This window comes from Physeter macrocephalus, chromosome 12 (genome assembly GCF_002837175.3).
Source record: "Physeter macrocephalus isolate SW-GA chromosome 12, ASM283717v5, whole genome shotgun sequence".
Taxonomy (NCBI): Eukaryota; Metazoa; Chordata; class Mammalia; order Artiodactyla; family Physeteridae; genus Physeter; species Physeter macrocephalus.
In genome coordinates this window covers 39,961,058-39,983,590 of record NC_041225.1, presented here as the reverse complement: position 1 = coordinate 39,983,590, position 22,533 = coordinate 39,961,058, and the positions used below count along the sequence as shown (strand labels likewise).

The following is a 22,533-nucleotide window of genomic DNA, read 5'->3' as shown; positions in this document are numbered from 1 at the left end:
TGGGGCTTCCCTGGTGGCGCAGTGGTTGAGAATTCTCCTGCTGATGCAGGGGACACGGGTTCGAGCCCCGGTCTGGGAGCACCCCACATGCCGCGGAGCGGCTGGGCCCGTGAGCCATGGCCTCTGAGCCTGCGCGTCCGGAGCCTGTGCTCTGCAACGGGAGAGGCCACAACAGTGAGAGGCCCGCGTACCGCAAAAAAAAACAACAAAAAACAAACAAAAAGTAATCACCGTATTACTTTGACGAGTAAACACTGGAGACTGCCCTGGTGGTCCAGTGGTTGGGACTCTGTGCTTCCACTGTGGCAGGGCGTGGGTTCGATCCCTGGTCGGGGAGCTGGGATCTCACCTGCCCCACAGCACAGCCCCTCCCCACCGCAAAAAAGAAGAGTAAACACAGTGTTAATAATGTAGACACTGAATATTGATTTATTCAAAATTACATATAAATTTGTTGGGAGAAGGAAAGCTCAAAGTTCTGTAATCAATCCACATGTGATATGGAAATCAGTACCAAAACAGTTACAGCTAAAATAGTGGTAAATGGCTGCCCCAAGGAGGAAATTAGGCAGGGGGGTCCTGCATTTTGTTTTTGTGTTAAATAAGCCATGTAGAATTATTTGACTATAAACTATGTGCATATGTTACTCTGATAAAAACAAATATAAAAAAAGTGGATGGGAGAAAAAAGGCAAAGCCGCTATTTCTGAATTTTGGCTTCAGGACTCAGAATTGAACTTCGGCAGGGATCTCTCTTGCTGTTGTCCCCGAAGCAGCTGTTATTGACTATTGAAAAATCTGAAATTTTCACCACTGAAGCTTAACTCTTACAAATTAAAATAAGGAAAGTTAAACCAAATTTATTTTTGCAGTACATTTTTTTTAAACCGTCTTTATTACTTTTAGATTTGTTATTTTAGTGAGAAAAGAGATTAAGCTGAATATTCAGTCCTTCTCTCTTCCATTTCTAAAGAATTTATTTTATCAGCACTGATAAACCACATATCTGCAGTATTTCTAGGGGAAAAATATAAAAATATAATAATATGACTTTCCCAATGTTAATTGCTTGCTTTTTCTTTCTCTTTTTCTTTCTCTCTCTCTCTCTTTTTCTTTCTTTCTCTCTCTCTCTCTCTCCTTCCTTCCTCTCTCTCTCTCTCTCTCTTCCCTCCCTCCTTCTATTCCCTCCCTTTCCTTCTTCCTTTCTTCCTAGTGGGGTTATTGCTCAAACACTGTAGTTTACGCTTATACCAGACCTGATCGTCCAGAGTACTGTGTTATATTTTGGGATACAAAAAACAACGAGAAATATGTTAAGTATGTGAAGAGTCTCATTTCTATTACTACTTGTGGAGATTTCTGCATTTTGGCTACAAAAGCTGATGAAAATCATCCTCAGGTAGGTGTTCCTTGATATCTTAAAACTTAGATGGGTTAACTACTTGGCGGAATTGGGCTATAGTTCTCTGTCTTCTCAAGCATGGCCTCTGTACTGGCAGATACAGCAAAGTATTGGGTTTATTGGCCATGTCTGTCTAGACCTCTGTTTGGAAAGTTATATGACTCCATTGGTTCTGTGTCCCCTGATTTTTTTCTCCAATTAGTTAATCCATTGGCAGTTTATATTGACCGGAACTGAAGCTCTTTGTCTCTGAAATATATTTAAAATACCACAATTCTTTTCCAATTTAAAATTCCATAAGTAGAAATGAATAATCAGATGTCTAGTACAAATGCTCAAGAAATTATGTAACAATGGCCATTTATAACAATTTGGGTAGCTTTGACATGCAGAAATGTACTTTTATGTGGACTTATATTGCTTTAAAAGTCAATGTCTCATAACATACAATGAATAATATGAATAATACCCTTTAAAAAAGTCTGCTAACAATTTAAATATTTGCAAAAGTATGCAAAATTTTCAAAAAAGGCCTACCAATGTCTTTGGCTGTGTTATAAATTATTTTATCCCATTAAAAAGTATAGAATTTTTAGTTTAAGGTGGCCATTTGAACAGCCACATTTGGCTCTGTTCTCTCCTGAAACTCACTGAAACAACAGGAAAGGTATTTTTTAAAAAGCTATAAGCCCATAGGGATCAGAAAGGGAGAGGAAAGAGCAACATAATTTTGGAGTTTAGAGAGTAGGGAGATTAGTGGTAATTACCCTAGCAGACCCAAGAAAATGGAACCCTCAGCCATCAGTGGAGAAAGGAAAGAAGCAACGAGTTTACATCACAGAATCCCAGAAACACAGGACTTGGTGGTGATACCTGGTAGGAGAAAGAAGTGAACAGAAAAGCGATTTGGAAGTACCAGAGATTATGCAGGCAGGAGAATACTTTGGGAAAAAGGAAAAGGGTCATATAAAGGAGCAGATTTCTAGATTCCCTCCCTGTACTGAGCCTGTGGGCAGCTGCCCTTCTAACCACGAGGGAGACTGGTTTACCCTCCAGAGAGGATATAGAGTCCCTGCACTGAAGGGCACCAAGCACAGGGAAGGGTGAGGAACTCTTGCTGAAAACAGGCCAGTTAAATTAATGTTACCGCAGTCTTCATTTCCCACTTGGTTCCAGAACAGATTTCATGGGATCAGGTATCATAATGGCATTCGACTTGTCAACCTCAATACTTTGGAGAATTGCTTTCAAAATTCTGAGGGAAAATGATTTCCCACCTTGAATTCCATACCTTAAGCAAACTATTCATTAAATATGAGGGTAGAATAAAGACATTTTTAGATGTACGAGATCACCAAAATTTTACCTTCCAAGCTTTCTTAACTTAGGAAGTTACTTCGGGATATGGTTTACCAAAACGAAGAATAAACTAAGAAAGAGGAAGAAACAAGGTAACCTGACAACAGTGGTGTGGAGTGGTACTAGCTGGTAGCTGTGCACATGCCTAGGGAGTGAGTCATCAAACGAGAGCAGCCCAGGTGGCTCCAAAAGAAATTCAAGATGAAATTAGTAGAATAGTTAATGTGGTTGACCTCCTGAGCGGAGACATAGATAACTGGGAGACAACTGGGGACTTGAGTTAGTAATAAACACAGAGAAAACTAAGCAAAGAGAAAAAAATAAAGGCAATTATCCACGCCAGGGAAAGCTTTAAAATATGCTTGAAAGGAAAATAAATCATGTTATACTTGCCTCAGCTGTGAATAGCATTTAGAGTCAAAACGATGTATTCACTAGATTTTTTAAAAAATTAAAATTGTTTAAAAATTGAACCATAATAACATTTTAAAACTTAAATTCTGATTTAACAAGACTGTAGTGGAAAGACGGAGTGATGGGAATGTGCTCCTGTGTAATGGGGGGCTGGGAAGGAGGCGTGAAAGTCATGGTTACATGATGTCCTGAATTGAAACAAAACAGAACACGAAGTAGCATTGTAAACATGTTACTTACATTTGTGGAGGTAAATGGCAAAAGAATGAATTACAGGAGCGGAAAGTAATTACTCTAGGGAGCAAGAAATGGGAAGTTGGGGGACTTCTCTTTTTAGTAAGATGTCTCATTTGAGTCTTTCAGCTCTGAGCATGTGAATAATAAGTATGTAAAACATTTGTATTTTGTGGCAGCAAATAAGCTTGTTTTAAGTAGTGGAAGAGTACATTATGATATTTTACTGTAATTTTTATCATTTAGTTTACGTTTATGAAATTAAACAAGTTTTACTTGAGATACTGAGAAAAGAAGAAGTCTGTATAAATAGTACATTGAGAATTGGTTTATTTGAAATTATTATTCTAATCAGGAAAACATCTATGTAAAATATTATTCTTAGTACTAGATATAGAGAAGGTGACTAACAGCAAAAAAGTGAAATTATCATTAGAGTAATCTGATGTAAAGTGTGCATTATGTTCGATTATTTTTCCTAATATTAATCATTGATAATTGTGTATGTGTTAACCACTGGGAATTTTAAGTTATTTTCATTGGGTTGGGTTATGTTTTTTTCTGAATTAACTGAATTTTTCTGAATTTCTCATGTCATTTATATATTGCTTCGAAGGAGGAGACCGAGATGGAAACATTTGGTGCAACGGTAACAAATTGTTAGCTCTTACATAGCTGCTTATAGGATAAAGATGAGTTTTGAGGTTATAGCAGACCAGGAATTTTAGAAGTATAAAAATGGAAAGTAGCCAGTGTACTTGTGTTTCTTAAATGGTCTCTTAAAAACCAGTGTTCCACTATATTGAGAAATCAGCCTTAGTTTAATTTTAGTTCATATTTCTTTACTTTTGTGCTGTAGATTATCTTTGCTGTTCTTTGTATTTAATTTTATCAATTCTTTCCATGTTAGTGATACTTGAAAAAGAGATAAGCATGGTATGTTAAGCATTATTTCTTTTACAGTACATAAGCAGGAGTTTTGATACTTTCTGTTTTATTTGTTCACAGTTTGTGCTAGTTCTTTGTAATTCTATCGGCACACCTCTGGATCCCAAATACATTGATCTTGGTAAGGAAATGTTAATATTTACTCCCTCTTTAATCAAGTCTTATTTGTAAACTAATTTTAAAATGTAACAATGGTATTATTAATTAGAATGGTATTCTCTAAAACAAGGATGAACATACTTTCTGGTTTGCCAGGTTCAGGTTCAGTACCAGTCTATGCTTGTTGTCATGGTAAAATTATTAGTAATGCCCCATTTCACTCTCAGAAGGATCCTGCTTAATACAATAACTTTTAAGTTTACTCTATCTAAAATTCACAATAATCTCACCACTGCTATACTGCCATCATTTGCTTTAAATGGGAAATATAATTGTATGAGAATTGGTATCCATTGTAATGATTAGTATGTAATATACTGAGGATTATAGAAAGAATTTTGCCGTGAAACCACTTTTATTATTAATAAACTGCCAAGTACCTTGCTTCCATAAAAAACACTTTAGCTGCTTGTCAAAGTGAGTTTGCCCTGTCCAGATTTTTCTGATGAAATTAGTTTATTAATAGGGACAACTTAAAAAAATTCCTGACTTTTTTGTTTTCAGAAGACATTTGTTTCTTTAGATTTACCCTTCCCTCTATCCAGTAGCTATGAAGGTAACCATAAAAAATTCCAAGTCTTATTCTTAGTATTTTGTCAAAAATTGTTACCAAATATTTTGTTGCCATTTCACTATAACTTCCAAAATAATGATTTTCTTTTAAAGTGTTTGTTAGTTTATTGGATATGGTGTTAGAAAAAATAGTGGGTTTCAAAAATTGAAAACCCATTGAATTATTTTCTGAATCTGAGGACTAGTCTCTTTTGTTTTTAGATTTCACATTCAGCCTTAACAATTAAATGTTAAAGTGTGCCTTCTAAGTATTTTGCTAAGGTCTTTGGGTGATACAAGCAAATGTGAAGAATACTTACTGGCCTCAAAGATTTTATACTCTATGTTTAGGGTCTTGGTAACTCACTTTTAAACATTGAAACTTTTCAACTTCTTGTTTTATGTTCAGTGTTAGGTATGTCTGAATGTTTCTCTCTATATATTTATATATGTACATAAATGTTAGTGTTCTTTGTTAATGTTAATATTCCTTAGCTTAACATTATTATACTTATCACATGAATATCTTCTATTTATTAGAAATATAATAGTCTTAAATCTAAGGGATGAATTCTGTCAGTCTTCAGATTATATGCTTTTTCTTTTAATATCAAAAGTTTTAACATAATATCATAATGATGATAGGGTTAGCCTCAAAGTAATTGTAATCACATGCAGTCTATGTTTTAATAAAGCCAGATGTAAATCCTTTACCTTCATAAAATGGCAAATGCTTGAGGGCATGATTATTTGTATTTTTGAGTCTTGAAGCTTTTTTTTTTGCCGTCTCACTGGCTGAAATTTTAACAAACAGTTCTTTCACTGGTCTGCAGTAAACTCAGCCAGAGATTCAACATTTTTGCTTCACACATATCCTGTAAAATTCCTGTTTTAAGTTTCTATGCCAAATTTTCATGAGGACTGGAGGCTAAAGCAAAAAAAGTATACAACTGATATTGTTCTAGAAACATGATTTGTCATCTGCTCTTCCTGAAAATCTCTAGAGAAGCTTTTAAAAAGAACATTATGAATTATTACAGAAGTTTAGTTTGTGAGGCTCTGTTGTACTGTACATGTAAGAGTTAGGTACCATTTTGGGGGCCTCTTCCTTTGAGCCCGCAGTATACCTTTGGTGTGCTTCTATCCAAAGTACTTACTCTGCACTGTGATTATTGATTTTCTTATCTACCTTCCCTCCAAGATTTTGAGCTTCTTAAAGATCTAACTATGTTTATTAATTTCTGTATCCCCACTGCCTAACGCTGTGCTTGCCCCATAGCAAATGTTTATTGAATGTATGAAAATATTTAAAATAAAATCTATTTATTTAGCAAACCATCAATGAGTATATACTGTTTCAGGTACTGTACTGGGTACTGGGAGTGATAAGAAATTAACTCTGACATTTCCTGTAGAATGTCTAAACAGATAATTAAAATATAGTTAGTCTATTGAACAGTGACAATTGCTCCCCTGCTGTGTGCAGGGGAGGATCTGTTGGGACTCATGTTCATTGTCATGTTTGATGATCCAGCTCAGAGGTGACCTGCTTTTAGAAGGCTTACTGGTTTCCTCAGTCAGAGCCAGTCTCTCCCTGAATTCAGTGTGTTCCCTTAGACAGGTACCTCATTTATGCTTAGGCTGATAATAAACTTGTGATTATTTAGGATGCATCAAAAAAAAAAAAAGGAAACATGAGTATAATTTATAATTGTAGCTAAACATTGGTTAGAAAAATGCTTTTATATGCTTAGGAAAAACTATTTTATTAGAAAGCAGTTAAGGTGTGTGAACTTACTTCACATCACACTAAAGGCATAATAGTTACCAGCATCAGAGTGCCTATGGTAGAATTTACTGAATATTTAGCAAATGTCTTATGATTTAGTGCAGATGGGATCAGCAAAAGCTCAGCAAAGCCTAGGCCTGGCCTGCTTATTGGTTCCACTCAGGGCTCCCCCTGAATCGGGCTCTGCCACCATTCTCAGGACTGCCTTCCAACCAGCTGTTCCCTACAGGAAGGCTTCTCACTCCCTCTAGAGTTTGGTAGTGGCACACATTTTGAATAGAGAAATTCACATCACACTAAAGGCATAATAGTTACCAGCATCAGAGTGCCTATGGTAGAATTTACTGAATATTTAGCAAATGTCTTATGATTTAGTGCAGATGGGATCAGCAAAAGCTCAGCAAAGCCTAGGCCTGGCCTGCTTATTGGTTCCACTCAGGGCTCCCCCTGAATCGGGCTCTGCCACCATTCTCAGGACTGCCTTCCAACCAGCTGTTCCCTACAGGAAGGCTTCTCACTCCCTCTAGAGTTTGGTAGTGGCACACATTTTGAAGAGAGAAATCTTGACATCTGTAATGAAAAAAAACTTTTTAATGTGATTCAACTATACTGAGTTATTTATTTAGCATATAAAAATTCTTGCGTTTGAATCTCGACTTGTTAATCTGTTCAGTTAACACTATACCATCAGTCTAGTTTCTAATTCTTTGTTTAGTTCCTAAGTCTCTCACTGCCCTAAATGTCCTTTATTTGGACTGTGGCCAGAACTCCATAAATGGTAGCTGTTATTAACACTGTTCCTTTATTCTGACTGTATTAATGATTACTTTGTACAGTAGTTTTGACTAGAACAATATGTTTTGTACCATTTTAATTGTGAATTTAGAAATTAGCTACTAAAATGATCTTTTATGAAAGAGTTTTTTGTTTTTCTATATTTTTGTGAATGTGTGTGTTTAATTTTATATTGTTTATTTTGTTTGTGACCTTGGGCAAGTTATTTTACATCTTTAATCCTCTGTTTCTGTTTCTTTATCTGTAACATGGATTTGATGAGACTACTTCATCAGAGGGTACACAGTAGGAATTTAATTAAATATTCTCTAAGAAATGGAACAGATGAAAAATATGTTTAAGAGACTATATTCCTAAATTAGAAGGAACTTTGGAGAATTTCATTTTCTAAATTAATGAGGAAATATAAGACATATGAGATCAGAGGGAAGGATAAAGGCCTGAACCAAGCAGTAATGCTAGTGGGGAGGGGAGGAACTAGTGGGATTTTATTTATCCATTTGGACATTTGGGCTGCTTCTATTTTTTTGACTCTCATGAATGCTGTTATGAATATTTGTGTATGAGTTTTTGTGTAGACATATGTTTTCATTTCTCTTGGGTATATTCCTAGGAGTGGAATTGCTAGGGCATGTGGTAATTCTATTGATATATTTAACATTTTGAAGAACTACCGAGCTGTTTTTCAAAGTGGATGCACCACTTTACATTCCTACCATTTCTCCACATTTTTGCAAATACTCATTATTGTCTGACTTCTTGATTCTAGCCATGCTAGTAGGTGTGAAGTGTTATCTCATTGTGATTTTGATTTGCATTTGCCTGGTGGCTAATAATGTTGAGCATCTTTTCATTTGCTTAGTAGCCATTTGTATATCTTCATTGGAAAAATGTCTGCTCAGATGCTTTGCCCAGTTTTAAATTGGGCTATTTGTCTTTTTATTATTGAGTTACAAGTGTTGTTTATACATTCTAGATGTAATTCCCTATCAGGTACATGATTTTCAAATATTTTCTTCCATTTGTGGATTGTTTTTTCACTTTTTTGATGCTGTCCTTTGAAGCACAAATGTTTTTAATTTTGATGAAGTCCAGTTTATCTACTTTTTCTTTTCTTGCTTGCGGTTTTGGTGTCATATTTAAGAAATCATTGCCTAACCCAATGTCACATAGATTTACACATAAGTTTTCTTCTAAGAGTTCTATACTTACGTCTGATTCATTTTGAGTTGATATTTCTGTATGGTCCTACAAACTTTGGACTCTTCTGAGTTCTCAGACTGTTTTTAGGGTATATTGTCTACAAGATGCGAGGTTGGACACAGTGATCACTGAAGTCTTTTGCAGCACATTTTGTGGTTCTGTCTAATTGTAACCTAATTGCCTTAATGTTCTTTTTAATAGTACCATTGTTTGTTACAATGACCAAAACCCATGTGATAGCAGCTTCAAAAGAAGCATTTTACACCTGGCAGTATCGTGTGGCAAAGAAGCTCACAGCATTGGAAATTAATCAGATCACCCGGTCTCGAAAAGAAGGGAGAGAAAGGTATATCTTTTGATGAACATTTTTTAGTAGCTCAACCATATCGCATTTAAATCAGACGTAGCTATTTACAAATTGTCATGCTTGAGAACTGTAAATTGTTTTGATTACTAGAAATAATTTTCCATTAATTTGAATATCTTTCAGATTTATGTGTTTAAATTTATCAAAATAAAAGAGCAGTAGCATGGTGTAACAAAAGAAAAGCCTTTAGAGTTAAAGACTGGAAACCTATGTTTTTATAAGGGATGGCTATTCTCACTTACCTACTCTTGCCGTATTAGAGTTATAATGCTACACTGACATATGATTGTCTAACCAAAACTTCATTCCTATGGGTTAGAGGTAGAGGTCTTTCCAGGACGGTGGGGTGATTCTAGTATCATAATCATCACAGGAGAGGCAGGTCCTTAGACACAGATATGGAGGAGGTCTCTAGGTGGGGAGAATTGGTCACTTGCCTTCTTTGTCTTGCCCTGGATTCCAGCGGTTTTGGGGTTGGAACTATTTCTGATAACTGGGGGTAAAGATGACTCTACCACGTGGAGAAATTAGGAGCCAGGATGGAGGGATTCTTTATAATAAGTATAGCAGTGCATTTACTGTGTTTTGTAAGTTATAGTGTCTCTGTTAGTGATATTCCATGTTTGCTGCCCTTTTGTTGTTATCCTAAGGCTTTAAGCAAAGCATTTGGTTGAGTAATTTTAACCTAATGATTGTTAATGAGGGCACAGGCCTGTGTTGGTGGTGTAGGCAGCGGGGAGTCATGTCAGAAATCTCAGGTTGCTTTTTTCAAATCATTTTCCTTCACACATACTTGAGATCTTAATGCAATCTTCCCCTCCATTTAAGACTCACTCGTGTACTAAGGTAGGTGATATAACCCCAGTAAAAGTATTTTGGATACCTGAATTCATGTGGAAGCAGGAAAAAAATGAAGTGGAAAAATACTGTATCTTGTATTCTCTGTAGTTCTGAAAGACCCAGTGGGAAGAACCTTTGGCCTCTTTGAGGACAGCATGTGGCAGTGGTAGCACTAGTAGCAAGAGACCTGCAGTCTGTGGGGAGAAGGTGGATCTTAGGACAAGGTTGGGGCAGGAAAAGTCTAGCCTCTCCATGGAGTGACTGTGCTCTGTGAACCAGCTAAAGAGATTCGGGCTTCTGTTTAAATAAAGAAGGCATCATTTCCTTATATTTCTGTCTGGGGTATACTTACTAGTTTTAATGACTTTGGGCCAGTTCTCTCTGAACTTCAGTTTCGTCATCTGTAAAATACCGTTGATGATGTTAATAGGAACCAACATTGATGGAGTACTTCTTGTGTGCCGGACACTGGGAAGTCTAGTCAGTACTCGTATTATTCCTGTTTCACAGGAGGAAACTGAGACACACGGCGTAAATTATTTGCCAGAGGTTCCCAGCTGATAAGAGGAGGTGGGACACAATGCCAGGTTTATCTGGCTCTGAGCCCCTTTACTCAGATTGGCTTTTCTTGTAGTACCCTACTTGTTTTAAGAAAGGGATTTGGGTCAAATGATGTCTTGAGAGACCTCCTATTCTAACCTTTGACTTTTATTTTGTGATAACTAAGTAGAAATATTGACTGTATGTACTTAATAAAAATGTATTAGAAAGCAGAAACATGGTACCTCTAAATTAGTATACCTTTCTGTATTTAATACATTTCTTTAAAATTTATTTAACATTTGATCTCCTTATTATATTGGTGAAAGTACAAATATGATTTCAATTTAACAATGATAAAATTTCATGATATTTTAAAGATGGAAAATGGCTTAATTTTCCTGTGATTATACTACAGCTGCAACGTCTTGAACTCCTTTTATGTATCAGGCTCTGTGCATATGTGCTTTGCAAACATCATTTTATTTATGCCTTTCAAAAACCCTGCAAAGGGGGACTTGTTAGCCTTCTTTTAAAGATGAAGAATTTGAGGTTCAGAGAAGTTAAATAACTTGCCCAGGGCCTCATAGCTATTCAATGATGTGTCTTCTCTGTTCACCTCCATTCATTCTAATGTTTTCTTCCGCAGACATTATAGAGCGCCTGACAATGTGTGGCAGGCACTGGAGATGTAGTCTTTGCCTCTAGGAAAATCACCGTCTAGTGGGAGAGACAAGGAAACTAGCAGCAATACTGTGGTGTGAATAAGTGTTACAGTAAAGGTATCCGAGAGATGGTACACCAGAAGTGGTGCATCTTCATAACACAGTAGGCATAGGGGAGGGTTCTTTACTTCAGAACAAGAATTCCATTAATTAGAGCTTCCCAAGTACACTTAAGTTTTACCTTTATTAAGCATATCGTCAGAAGGGAAATTATGGAGAAACAACAGAGAAACTTGGTGCTTTAGAAGTTGTTCCTGACTGATGTTCATTGGGAGAGTAAGGGAAGATATCTCTTGGGGCTTACCGAAATTCATTGGAAATGTATGATTCAGTGTCCAGATATATTTTTGGCATAGCTCTCAGGAACACGGCACTTGCATAACTAGTAAACACATGGTAGGTAGTTTCTGCCTTTGTAAGATTGAGCTGTGTCAAGAACTCTTTAAAATAATCAGGACAGTAATATTAAATAACAGTATTCATCGGTGTCATCTAATCTTTTAATTGTTCTAGAGATCATGAAATAGTATAAACCTTACTTATACTATCATTGAAATTAAAATTTTTTTTTCAGAATTTATCATGTTGATGATACTCCTTCTGGATCAGTGGATGGTGTGCTTGATTATAGTAAAGCCATTCAAGTAGGTGATTTTATTATTGCCAGCAAATGTTAATATCCATAGATTTGGAAATACTGTAATTTTATTCTGAGACCTGAAAAAAATTTGTTTCCAACGAATAGCGTTTTATTCTGGTAATTCTTTTAAAAATTTCTATTCTAATTCAAATTTTTCTAGATCTGTTTTTTCTTCTTTTGATTTTGAAAAATAGTTTATTTTGACATGATCATAGGCTCACAGGAAGTTGCAAAAATAGCACATAGAACCTCTTTACCCAGCTTCCCTCAGTGGTGACATCTTACATAACTATAGTGTAATATCAAAATCAGGGAATTGACATTGGTAATGATGCTGTGAACTAGACTACGACCCAATTCCTATTCAGTTTTCACTAGTTTTTACATGTAGTTTTACGTAACTTCATCACCATAAAGGAATTGCCTCGTGCTACTTCTTCATTTTCACACCCACTCTCTACCCCCATCCTTGTCCTCTGGCAATCACTCATCTGTTTCCATCTCTACAGTTTTGTCACTCTGAGAATGTTTTACGAATGGAATCATATAGCATGTAATAGCATGTCATCTTTTGAGACTGGCTTAAAAAAATAATCCATCCAGGTTGTAGCAGTGCCATGCCATTTGCCCCCTTCTTTATTTTGGCACGCGCTGGTCCTTTTGCTGAATGTTCATCTTTTACAGCTAAGCTCAAGTTTTTGTCTCTCTTCCCATTTTGGTATAAGTTTATGCTCCTCCCTCTGTGCACTTATAACTCCTGTGATTTACCTCTCCTCTGATCATACTGTACTGTCATTAGGTGTTGGTTCCACTGTCTTTCCCAGTAGACTTCTGAGTAATCCCCGAGGGCAAAGATTTTATCCGAGTATCTCCAGTGCTTAGTTCAATGTCTGGCATATAGTGGGTGCTCAGTAAGTAAATGTTGGTTAAATTAATAAATATATAGTTACAGTATTCTTCTTAGTGAATTGTATACTACTTTGTACCAGATTAGCCAGTCAATAAATATTTGTTAAAGAGTAACGCTGATTTATTTTAGGGCACAAGGGATCCAATTTGTGCCATAACTGCATCTGATAAGACATTGATTGTGGTAAGTTGTTAAAAGAAAAACTTATTCTATGAATAATAATCGTTTAACTTGTTAAAAATAGAATAAAGCAACATGTTTTGGATTTGAATATCATCTTGCGGGCACCTCAAGTTTTACTAAGTCCAACAAAAGAAATAAGAAAGTTTTAAAGATTGCCTCACAAATTGTTAATCATTTGCCAAAAATAACTTTGTGAAAGCGGTAGAATCGTGGCCAGCTGGGGAGAGTTTGAGGCTGGGTTGAATGAGCCCTGTAAAGGTTGGCAGATGTGGACAGATGGATGATGGTAGTAGGTCTTGGAAAGTTTCCTCCTCTATGTGGCCTGCTTTTTCAAATTGGAGAAAGTGCTTTGGCTCGGCTGCTTCCATAAGAATTAGAATGAAGAGGTAGCTGTGCTTGGTAGCCAGTAAAATAAAGAAGCCTGTGGCAAATTTTTGCTGAATTTTTCAAATAAAATCAATGCATCAATGTTGTTGTGCCTTTTCTTGAGCTCTGACATTTGAAAATATTAATTTTAGAAATAAATGTTTAATATAGTAATGCTGGTAGAGTCATTAAATTCAAATTATGTAAATAGATCCTTGCGTGTGTATATTTCCAGTTCTAGTTACATTCTTTAGACATTAGCTAAGTTTATGGGGGAAAAAAATCTTAAGAACATAGTATTCATTTTTCCTCACCAAATAAATTTGGTATATGTCTTAAGGCAGTTTGTCTTACAGTCAGGTCTGTGGAGTCTCTTGTTTTCTTTTTAGATTCTTTGCTATACAGCAGGTTTTTGGTTGTGTTAGTTGTGTTTCTGACATTTGCAGGAAAAATAAAAAAACATGCAAGTCAAATCCGTCACAAAAATTGACTTAATTCCTAAATGAGAGTCTACCTATAAGAGACACTCAAATAGTTTAATACCAGCCAAAAATTTTAATGGAAAAGGTATCTTCTGCGTTTAAAACTTTCCACTGTTGAAATATAAACAGCTTTTAGAACCATGCCTTTTTCAAACTTTTAAAGCCACAGGACCCACTTTTTCAAAACCAAAATCTTATTGTGTACTTCAATATAATCTTTTAAAGCCTATACCTCCTTTTTGTACATTAAAAAATATCCGCCCTCCTCACCCCTCTCTTGCCCTCCCCAGCCTTTCTGATAGGCCTCTCTGGAGAAGCATGCTGGGAGGGCAGAGCTACTCCCATTAGAAAGGGGATAGGGAATGATGGGCTGAGTGCAGCCTTCTGCTCTTTCCCCATGGCTATGGCCGGAGGCACAGCAGGGTTTGAAAATCACAGCTCTCTCCTGTCTGTTGCTCTAACTCTTGATCTGTCAGCCTTAAGGCTTGCACAGAGTTGCATAGAAACTTATATTCTGTTTTATTTTTAAGCACATTTAAACTAGTACTCATTGTATCACTGCTTTCTGATCATCTCCCTTTGCCACAAACTGGTATCACATAGATGGCTATAGGATAAAAACATAGACTTTCAGTAACAGCTATTTCCTATGGTGATCTTATAGTGATTTTTCACATATATGAAATTTAGTTCAATAAGTGCTTTATATTTTAGCCTTTACTGTACCCGGAATGTTAACCTAGACAACTGTAAATAACCCTAGATACATCTTCCTTGTGATGTAAGACTTTGTGTAGAGCTAGGTTTCCGACTTCTTTCTTGAATATTGCATGAAAAAAAAATTAGACCACCTTCAGCCACTTTAAAAAGGTTTTAATTAAATTATGAGGTAAATTTGTACTCAGAACATGATCAGGATCAGAGCTGAGAATTCACTATGACACCTTCACTTTGGTTTTGAAACAAATGTATGAACATATAGAGAGACCTGTAGTTGTAATTATAATATTATTATGGTAAATATGCTTTAGTAATCAAAAATATTTTCTGTAGAGTCGTGAATCTGGCACCATTCAGAGATACAGTCTTCCTAATGTTGGTTTGATTCAAAAATACTCCCTTAATTGTCGAGCCTACCAGTTATCCTTGAATTGCAACTCCAGGTAAGTCTGAAAACTTTCCTCACGTACATGTTAGACTTAGAAGTCATCCATTGGGATTGTTGGTATTTATGTAATAAATGCAAAGACTTGTGTTTGTTTTAAACTTGTCTTACAGTTCAGTGTGGTTTTACTATAGTATATTTGTATTTAAATATTATATTTACTATACTGGGTCTAGATGTCTTTCTCTCATTGGGCAAAATATAGAAATTCTAGTGTAATTTTTAAAAAATTCTTTGCATACCGGATGCGTTAATCCCTTTGGATACTTTTTTCACAAGGAAGCAAAATGGAAAGCAGCCCATGTCTTCTATCAAATTTATAAATGTTAGTTTAAAGCCAGTTATTTATTTAAAGCCATTTCTACCTTATTCCCGGGTTCTGATGAACTTATTTTGAAGAATGGTGATAAGTAATTATATTCATGAACGCAGATAGTACTTTTACAATTTTTTTCCCCTTCTCCAATTTCATTATTTGTAGTCGTCTTGCTATCATAGACATCTCAGGAGTTCTGACCTTCTTTGACTTGGATGCTCGGGTAACAGACAGCACAGGACAGCAAGTTATTGGCGAGTTGTTAAAATTGGAGCGAAAAGATGTCTGGGATATGAAGTGGGCCAAAGATAATCCTGATTTGTTTGCAATGATGGAGAAGACAAGAATGTATGTTTTCAGAAACTTGGATCCTGAGGTAAAAACAAGAAATGAGCATTAACGGTACATAAATAATGAGCCAAATACCAAAACCTGGACATTTCCCCTTTGTTTCTTCAAGAAGTTTGTTGGTGTTGGCTACATGAATTCTGAAAATAAATAGAAACATTTCTGTGGAATTTAAAAATATTTGGTCTTAAGTGGGATTAATATTTATCCTTTAAATATTCTCCACTTTTACTGAAAGGCACTTCCTAAGCATTTATCTATTCTTTTTAAAACATGGAACCATGCTCGCTAACTATATAGTCTTTATTTCTTTCCTTGTCAAAGTTTAAAACAAATAAAGTAGTCTTATTTACCAAAATTGCTTAAAACAACCAGCCACAAAAATGTGGTTTTGGAATTGCCTTGCCCTTTCATTCTCTTTTGCCTGTTCTGTGCTTATTCTGTGCTTACCTTTGTCTTATGTATATTTACATGAACTTTATCACCTAGTAATTCATGTTCTTTCTTATCCTGCTCATCTTATGAACAGGCAAATGTGGACTGTGATAATAATCTGCTCTCTCTGGGATGTCAGAAAGCTGCTTTCTCACTGATTTTAAAGTTATATTTTTATTTTCTACTTGTGGCTCACATCAGCTGATTTTTAGGCTCAGAATTTTCCTGTCAGTCTGCTGTGTATCAGCTGTTAGCTGTTGTGTTTGGGAATTCAAAATAATTTGAGTGGTAGCCTAATCAAAACATCATTAAGAAGATAAATCTTTTAAACAATTTTTGAATTATCAGTGGATTTTCAATTTGGAATTTTCAATACTCCTGTTATACTCCACTAGTGGAAATAATAAGAGATGACTTGATAAATGCTTTAGGTCATTAATTGATGTTTGTTTGGACCTGTAGTTTCCTTCTTGGGAAGAAATTACGTGCTGGGTCCCCTGAGCTACTGAAGATCTTCTGTAATTATTTAGTGGTAAACTAAACATCTTTAATATCCTAAATTATTTTTACATTTCCCCGTTAGAGCCCTACTCAGGATCTTTGGGTTGGTCAATGACCTGATGTAAATTGTTCTCAAAGGCTTTGTTAAAGCTTTTAGGAGTCTTAAGGATCTTTGTAATTTTCAGGCCCTGAGTAATGGCTCAAAGGAAGGGCATTCAGGGCTGCTGCATTTGACCTATGTAAGCATGGACTTCTTTCAAGGGTTCAAAGAAAATTTGACCCTTGGTACAAAACAAGTGTGGAAATTTGACAGGTAACCATGGGATAAACTTGAGGATGGAAGTAAAATACTTTTTGAGTGTTAGGGTCCTTTTTCCATCCTCAGCCCTACTTGTATTAATTCCAGAATCATATGCCTGGGGAAGTGAGAGGATTATGCCTGGCTGTTCATAATGTGTGTGTAGCACACATGGTCAGTCTAGCACCAAGGGGCAATCTTTGCCTGGTGGAAAGTGTTTCTTAAGTAGTTTTAAAAGAACAACCTTTTATTTATTTATTTTTGGAGTTTGTTGTCTGGCTTGGCAAGTACTTCAATTTCTATTAGATTTAGAGGTTGGTGAATTTCTTATAACATTACCATTGACTGGATTTCTTTATAAACCATGGTGTGCTGTTCTTTTCATTCATGAGGACCCTGCCTGTGGTCCCTGTTTGGTTAGTTACTCTGCTAGTCCCTCCTCTAGCATGTGAGGTCATACTCTTCAAAACTGAACTTACTAGAACTCCTTTAGGACATAGTATTCTGTGTTATTATTCAGGAGATAAACTGTTGTTTGATGGTTAATACTGAATACATTTTTATACGTTTGAGTGTTATTATGAATTCTAGTTTCATACCTTTCCTTAAATTGTAGACCTTTCTTCAGATTATGTGTGAGAAAAGGGTGCCCTTTGTGTGCAAAATTCTAATTCATTGATAAAGCATATTTTCCTTGAGAATTAGGAAATGGGTATTTAATGTTGATATTCCCTGCTTGATCATTTTCATCTCCAGTGACCCTCTGAAGGTACTGATTCTTCGATTTCTTTGTTGACCCATTGATTTTTTTAGTTTAGTTTAGATGTTGTTTAGTTTCCATGTGTTTGTTTTTTTTCCAGTTTTCTTACTATAATTGATTTCTGGTTTTATACTGTTGTGGTCAGAAGAGATGCTTGATATCTTTTCAGTCTTCTAAAATTTATTGACAGTTGATTTATGGCCTGGCACGTGATCTATCCTGGAGAATGTTCCGTGAACACTTGAAAAGAATGTATATTCTGCTGTGTTTGTGTCCTGTAGATATCTATTAAGTCCATTTGGTCTAATATGTCATTTAAGGCCACTGTTTTCTAATTGATTTTCTGTCTGGATGATCTTTCCATTGATGTAAGTAGGGAATAAAGTTCCCTAATATTATTGTATTACTGTCAATTTCTCCCTTTATGTCTGTTAATATTTGCTTTATACATTTAGGTGATCCTATGTTAGGTGCATATATCTTTATGAATGTCATATCCTCTTCTTGATTTAAAGTCCTCTTCTTTGTTTTAAAGTTTATTTTGTCAGATATGAGTATTGCTACCCCAGCTGTCTTTTCATTTTTATGCATGTAATATCTTTTCCCATCCTTTCACTTTCAGTCTGTGTGTGTCTTTAGCTCTGAAGTGAGTCTCTTGTAGGCAGCATATAGATGGGTCTTGTTTTTTAAATCCATTCAGCCACACTATGTCTTTCGATTAGAGCATTTAATCCATTTACAGTTAAAGTGATTATTGATAGATATGTACGGTACTTATTGCCATTTTGTTACTTGTTTTCTGGTTGTTTCTGTATTTCTTCTCTGTTCTTTACTTCTTCTTTTAGTCTCTTTCCTTTTGGTCTGATGATCTTCTTTAGTGTTATATTTGGGTTCCTGTCTCTTTGTTTTTGTGTACCTATTGTAGGTTTTTGGTTTGTGGCTGCCATGAAGTTCATATATATGACATTTCTATATCTATATCTATATTTATATGTCCATATATCTATTTGTTTTAAACTGATAGTCATTTAAGTTCAATTGCACTTTGAAAGCTCTACATTTTTTCACCCCCCCACGTTTTATGTTTTGGATATTTTACATATTTATGTCTATCCCTTAACTGTTTATTGTAGTTATAGTTGATTTTACAATGTTTTGTTTTTTAACCTTCATACTAGCTTTTTAAAGTGATTGATCCACTGCCTATACTATATATTTGCCTTTACCAGTGAGTTTTTTTTCCCTTCCTATATTTTCTTATTTCTTGGTGATTTTCACTATTCTGTCTTCCAGGTCGCTCATGCATACTTCTATATCATCTAATCTGTTGTTGATTCCTTCTCCTGTAGTTTTCATTTCAGTTATTGCATTCTTCAGTTCTGATTGGTTCTTTTTCATATTTTCTAATTCTTTGTTGAAGTTCTCACTGTCTTCCTCTATTCTTTTCCCACGTTCGGTGAGCACGCTTAAGACCATTGTTTTGAACTCTTTTATCAGGTAAATTACTTATTTCTGTTTCATGAGGGTTTTTCCCTGGGATTTTATGTTGTTCTTTCATTTGGAACATATTCCTCTATCTTCTCATTTTGTTTTACTTTCTCTTTTTGTCTCTATGAAATTAGGTGAAACAATTACCTGTCCCATCCTTTAAGGTGTGTCCTTATGTGAGAACATCTGTATGCAGTCTGTGTGTGCCCAGTGGCTTTGGTAGGAGAGCTGCTTCTGAAGTGAGTGTAGGCCGGGACTTTTTCTAGGGTGTGCTGGAGCCGTTGCCTTGGATAGATGGGCTGGAGCTGGGGAGGGGAGTAGGGGGCTAGAACTGGAACCCAGCACAGGTGGGGGCTTCTCCCGGGGCTTTCTGGGGCTGCTGCCTTGGCAGAAGGTGGGGCTGGAGCGGAGCCGGAAGGGCTACAGCCAGGGCCCAGTGCATGCTGTGTGTTCTCCCGTGGTGCATTGGTGGTTGTCACCTCTGTGGGGGGTGCTAGAGCTGCAGCCCAGTGCAGGCTGGGAGACTGTGCTGGTGCAGTCTTGGCAGGCGGGTCAGGGTTCCAGGCACTTTTCAATCTGCTGCCTCTGCAAACAAGACTGTGCTTGCATCCTTTAAGAGCAGAGTCTCAGTTTCTTACAGCCCTCTGGTAAGCCCCACTGGTTTTAAAAATCAGCCAAGGGAGCTTGTCTTTCCAGAGCTGGACCCCAGGGCTGGGGTGCTCAGTGTGGGCTGTGAACCCCTTGCTCCTGAGGGAAGATCCCCATGCTTGTGATAAGCCCTTCCGTCTCTAGGTTGCCTGCTAGGGGTGTGGGTCTTGGCTAGATCACTTCCCCTCCCCTCCTACCAGACTCGGTGTGTTTTTTCTTTCTGCAGCCTTGGTTGTAGAAGAGCCATTCTGCTAGTCTTCAAGTCATCCTCACAGAGAGCTGTTCTATATGTAGGTGTAGTTTTGGTGTGTTTGTGGGAGGAACTGAGCTCAGGGTCTCCCTGTGCCATCTTGGTGCTGCCCGATCTCTCTCCTTATCCTTCTATTTCTCCTTTTCTCTTTGTTTTTGGTATTATTTTTTATCCACAGATCATCTTTTATGACTTTATCTTTTGACCCTCTTGCTTTGTTAAATTATCTAGCTAAAAATAAAAAATTTTCTAGTGATTAACTTTTTTATAAGGGTACACTTAGTTTACATGTAGTACCAAAATAAAGTATATGAAAGGCCCCTATAATTTATAAGAAATATTTCATTACATGTGCTTTTTTTGTGAATTAAATTTTATTCTGATTTTTTCTGTTCATAAAAGCATACAGTTTGCCTATATGTAATATAATTTTTTTGAGGAAATTTAGGGATTTTATAAAATTTTCTCATATAATTTTAGTCAATTTCTACTTTTTAAAGAAAATATACATTTAAAAACCCAATAAACACATATAATGTGCCTACAAGAGCCTCATTATTAAACTTAGACATATTAAATGCAAACTAAATATGATTCAATATTTACTTCTTATTTTCATCTTTTTAGTGTCTTCCCATGATAATAATTTTTGTAGTTTCTATTATATATGAAGCACTAACTTTCAGAGTTATAAATTTGATATGTTATTTCATTTGGATTTAGGTTACTTTCTATTTCACTATGACATCACTCACATATTTTTAAAAATTGCATTCTGGAGTTATGTTCATTATCAGGCAACGTTATCCTATTATTTTTACAGTGTTCTTGGAGGTATTAAGTATATTGGGAGTGTATTTCTTTTACTAGGGATTTAGGACATCTACTTTACATTATAATATGCATTTACCATACTTTATTTCTACAAGCCTGTATAACACTAGGACAAGAAACAGACATATAGCAGGCTCATGTGTTTCCATGTTGGCAAATTAAATCTTCTTATGTAGGAAATGAATCTATTAAGGATGCCCTCCGGCTAATGTTAGAGAGGACATACTTTTCAGTATGGTATGGGACTTTGATATATGTACTTAGATACAAATATAGTGTTTGTCAATTTCATTAAGAATTAAATTTAATGTTGCATGGAATTAATAAGAATTATCAAACTGTATAAACCATTTTTGGATTAATTCAGAAAATTTGAACTGACACTGGATCCTATTAGGGAATTAATACTGATTACGTTAAGGTGTGATAATAGTAATGGGGCCATGTAAGAGAACATCCTTATGTTTTAGAGATACGAAATAGTTAGGGGTGAAATGTCATGTCTAAATTTACTTTACTTTAAAATACCTTAGCCAAAAAATTGACTGAAGCATATTTCTAAAATGTTAATAATTATTTAGATGATGTGTATATGGGTGTTAATGACATTCTCCTTTTTTGTTGTTTTGAAAATTTTGATAATAAAAGTTAAAATCATGATATAGTAAAGAAGGAAAATTTTGTACAGTTAAACATAACATTTGTTTTTGTCTTTAAAGGAACCCATTCAGTCTTCTGGATATATTTGTAATTTTGAGGATTTAGAAATTAAATCTGTTCTTTTGGATGAGATATTAAAGGTAATTCTTATTAAAAAACAATTATATTTCTGTCGCTGGCTTGACTGGGATTCATTTTTGTACCAGGCAGTGTAGTGTCCTGGTTAGGAGTATGCATTGAGGAGTTCCAGCCCTGCTCTGTCACTTATACATCTTTTAAAGTTTCATTTTTCCTTTCCTGTTTATGAGCCTGTTTTTACCTCTATAAAATGTGGCTAGTAATAGTACCTGTCTTACAGGATTGTTATTTTATAAGATAATGAGTGAAAAACAGCCCAGTGCTATGACTGAGAGCTCATAAATGGTAGTTAGTTGTTTTCATTATTTTTATATTAATAACAGAGATACTGAAGAAATATTTGATAATTTTCTGTAGTCTTTCTCTTGTCCTAGGATATTTGTGTAACTTTTTTATTTGGAGGTCCACTGTTCTCCTATTTTATTTTTCAGGTTTTATAAAATAATCTATTTCTAATTCCAGATAAGGAATTCCAGATGATTTTTGAATCCCTACTTTGGCCTTCATTGAACGTTCTTTGAAAATTTTTTACTCTAAGAATGTATTGAAAGTTTACCTTCCTTTTATCCAAAATATTTATTTTTCTGTGTACTACATATGTTTTTTGGAATTGGAATAGTGGATTTTAAATTTCCAGAAGTTGGGCTTCCCTAGTGGCGCAGTGGTTGAGAGTCCGCCTGCCGATGTAGGGGCCACGGGTTCGTGCCCCGGTCCGGGAAGATCCCACATGCCGCGGAGCGGCTGGGCCCGTGAGCCATGGCCGCTGAGCCTGCGCGTCCGGAGC

The 22,533-nt window shown here is 35.9% G+C and overlaps 1 protein-coding gene across 3 annotated transcripts in view; it reads left to right on the top strand.

Annotated features, from left to right (window-relative positions):
- The window catches only part of WDR35 (WD repeat domain 35), a 61,620-nt gene that overhangs the window by 20,560 nt on the left and 18,527 nt on the right, over positions 1–22,533 (top strand). For 2 of the 3 annotated variants that reach the window (XM_007107182.4, XM_007107181.4), the window contains exons 10-18: positions 1,214–1,399; positions 4,026–4,058; positions 4,418–4,478; positions 9,057–9,201; positions 11,902–11,971; positions 13,007–13,060; positions 14,962–15,071; positions 15,555–15,765; positions 21,671–21,751. In XM_007107182.4, coding sequence (XP_007107244.2) covers positions 1,214–1,399; positions 4,026–4,058; positions 4,418–4,478; positions 9,057–9,201; positions 11,902–11,971; positions 13,007–13,060; positions 14,962–15,071; positions 15,555–15,765; positions 21,671–21,751 — 951 coding nt within the window. The remainder of the gene's footprint in view (positions 1–1,213; positions 1,400–4,025; positions 4,059–4,417; positions 4,479–9,056; positions 9,202–11,901; positions 11,972–13,006; positions 13,061–14,961; positions 15,072–15,554; positions 15,766–21,670; positions 21,752–22,533) is intronic. The other variant, XM_007107178.4, reaches the window with a different exon arrangement.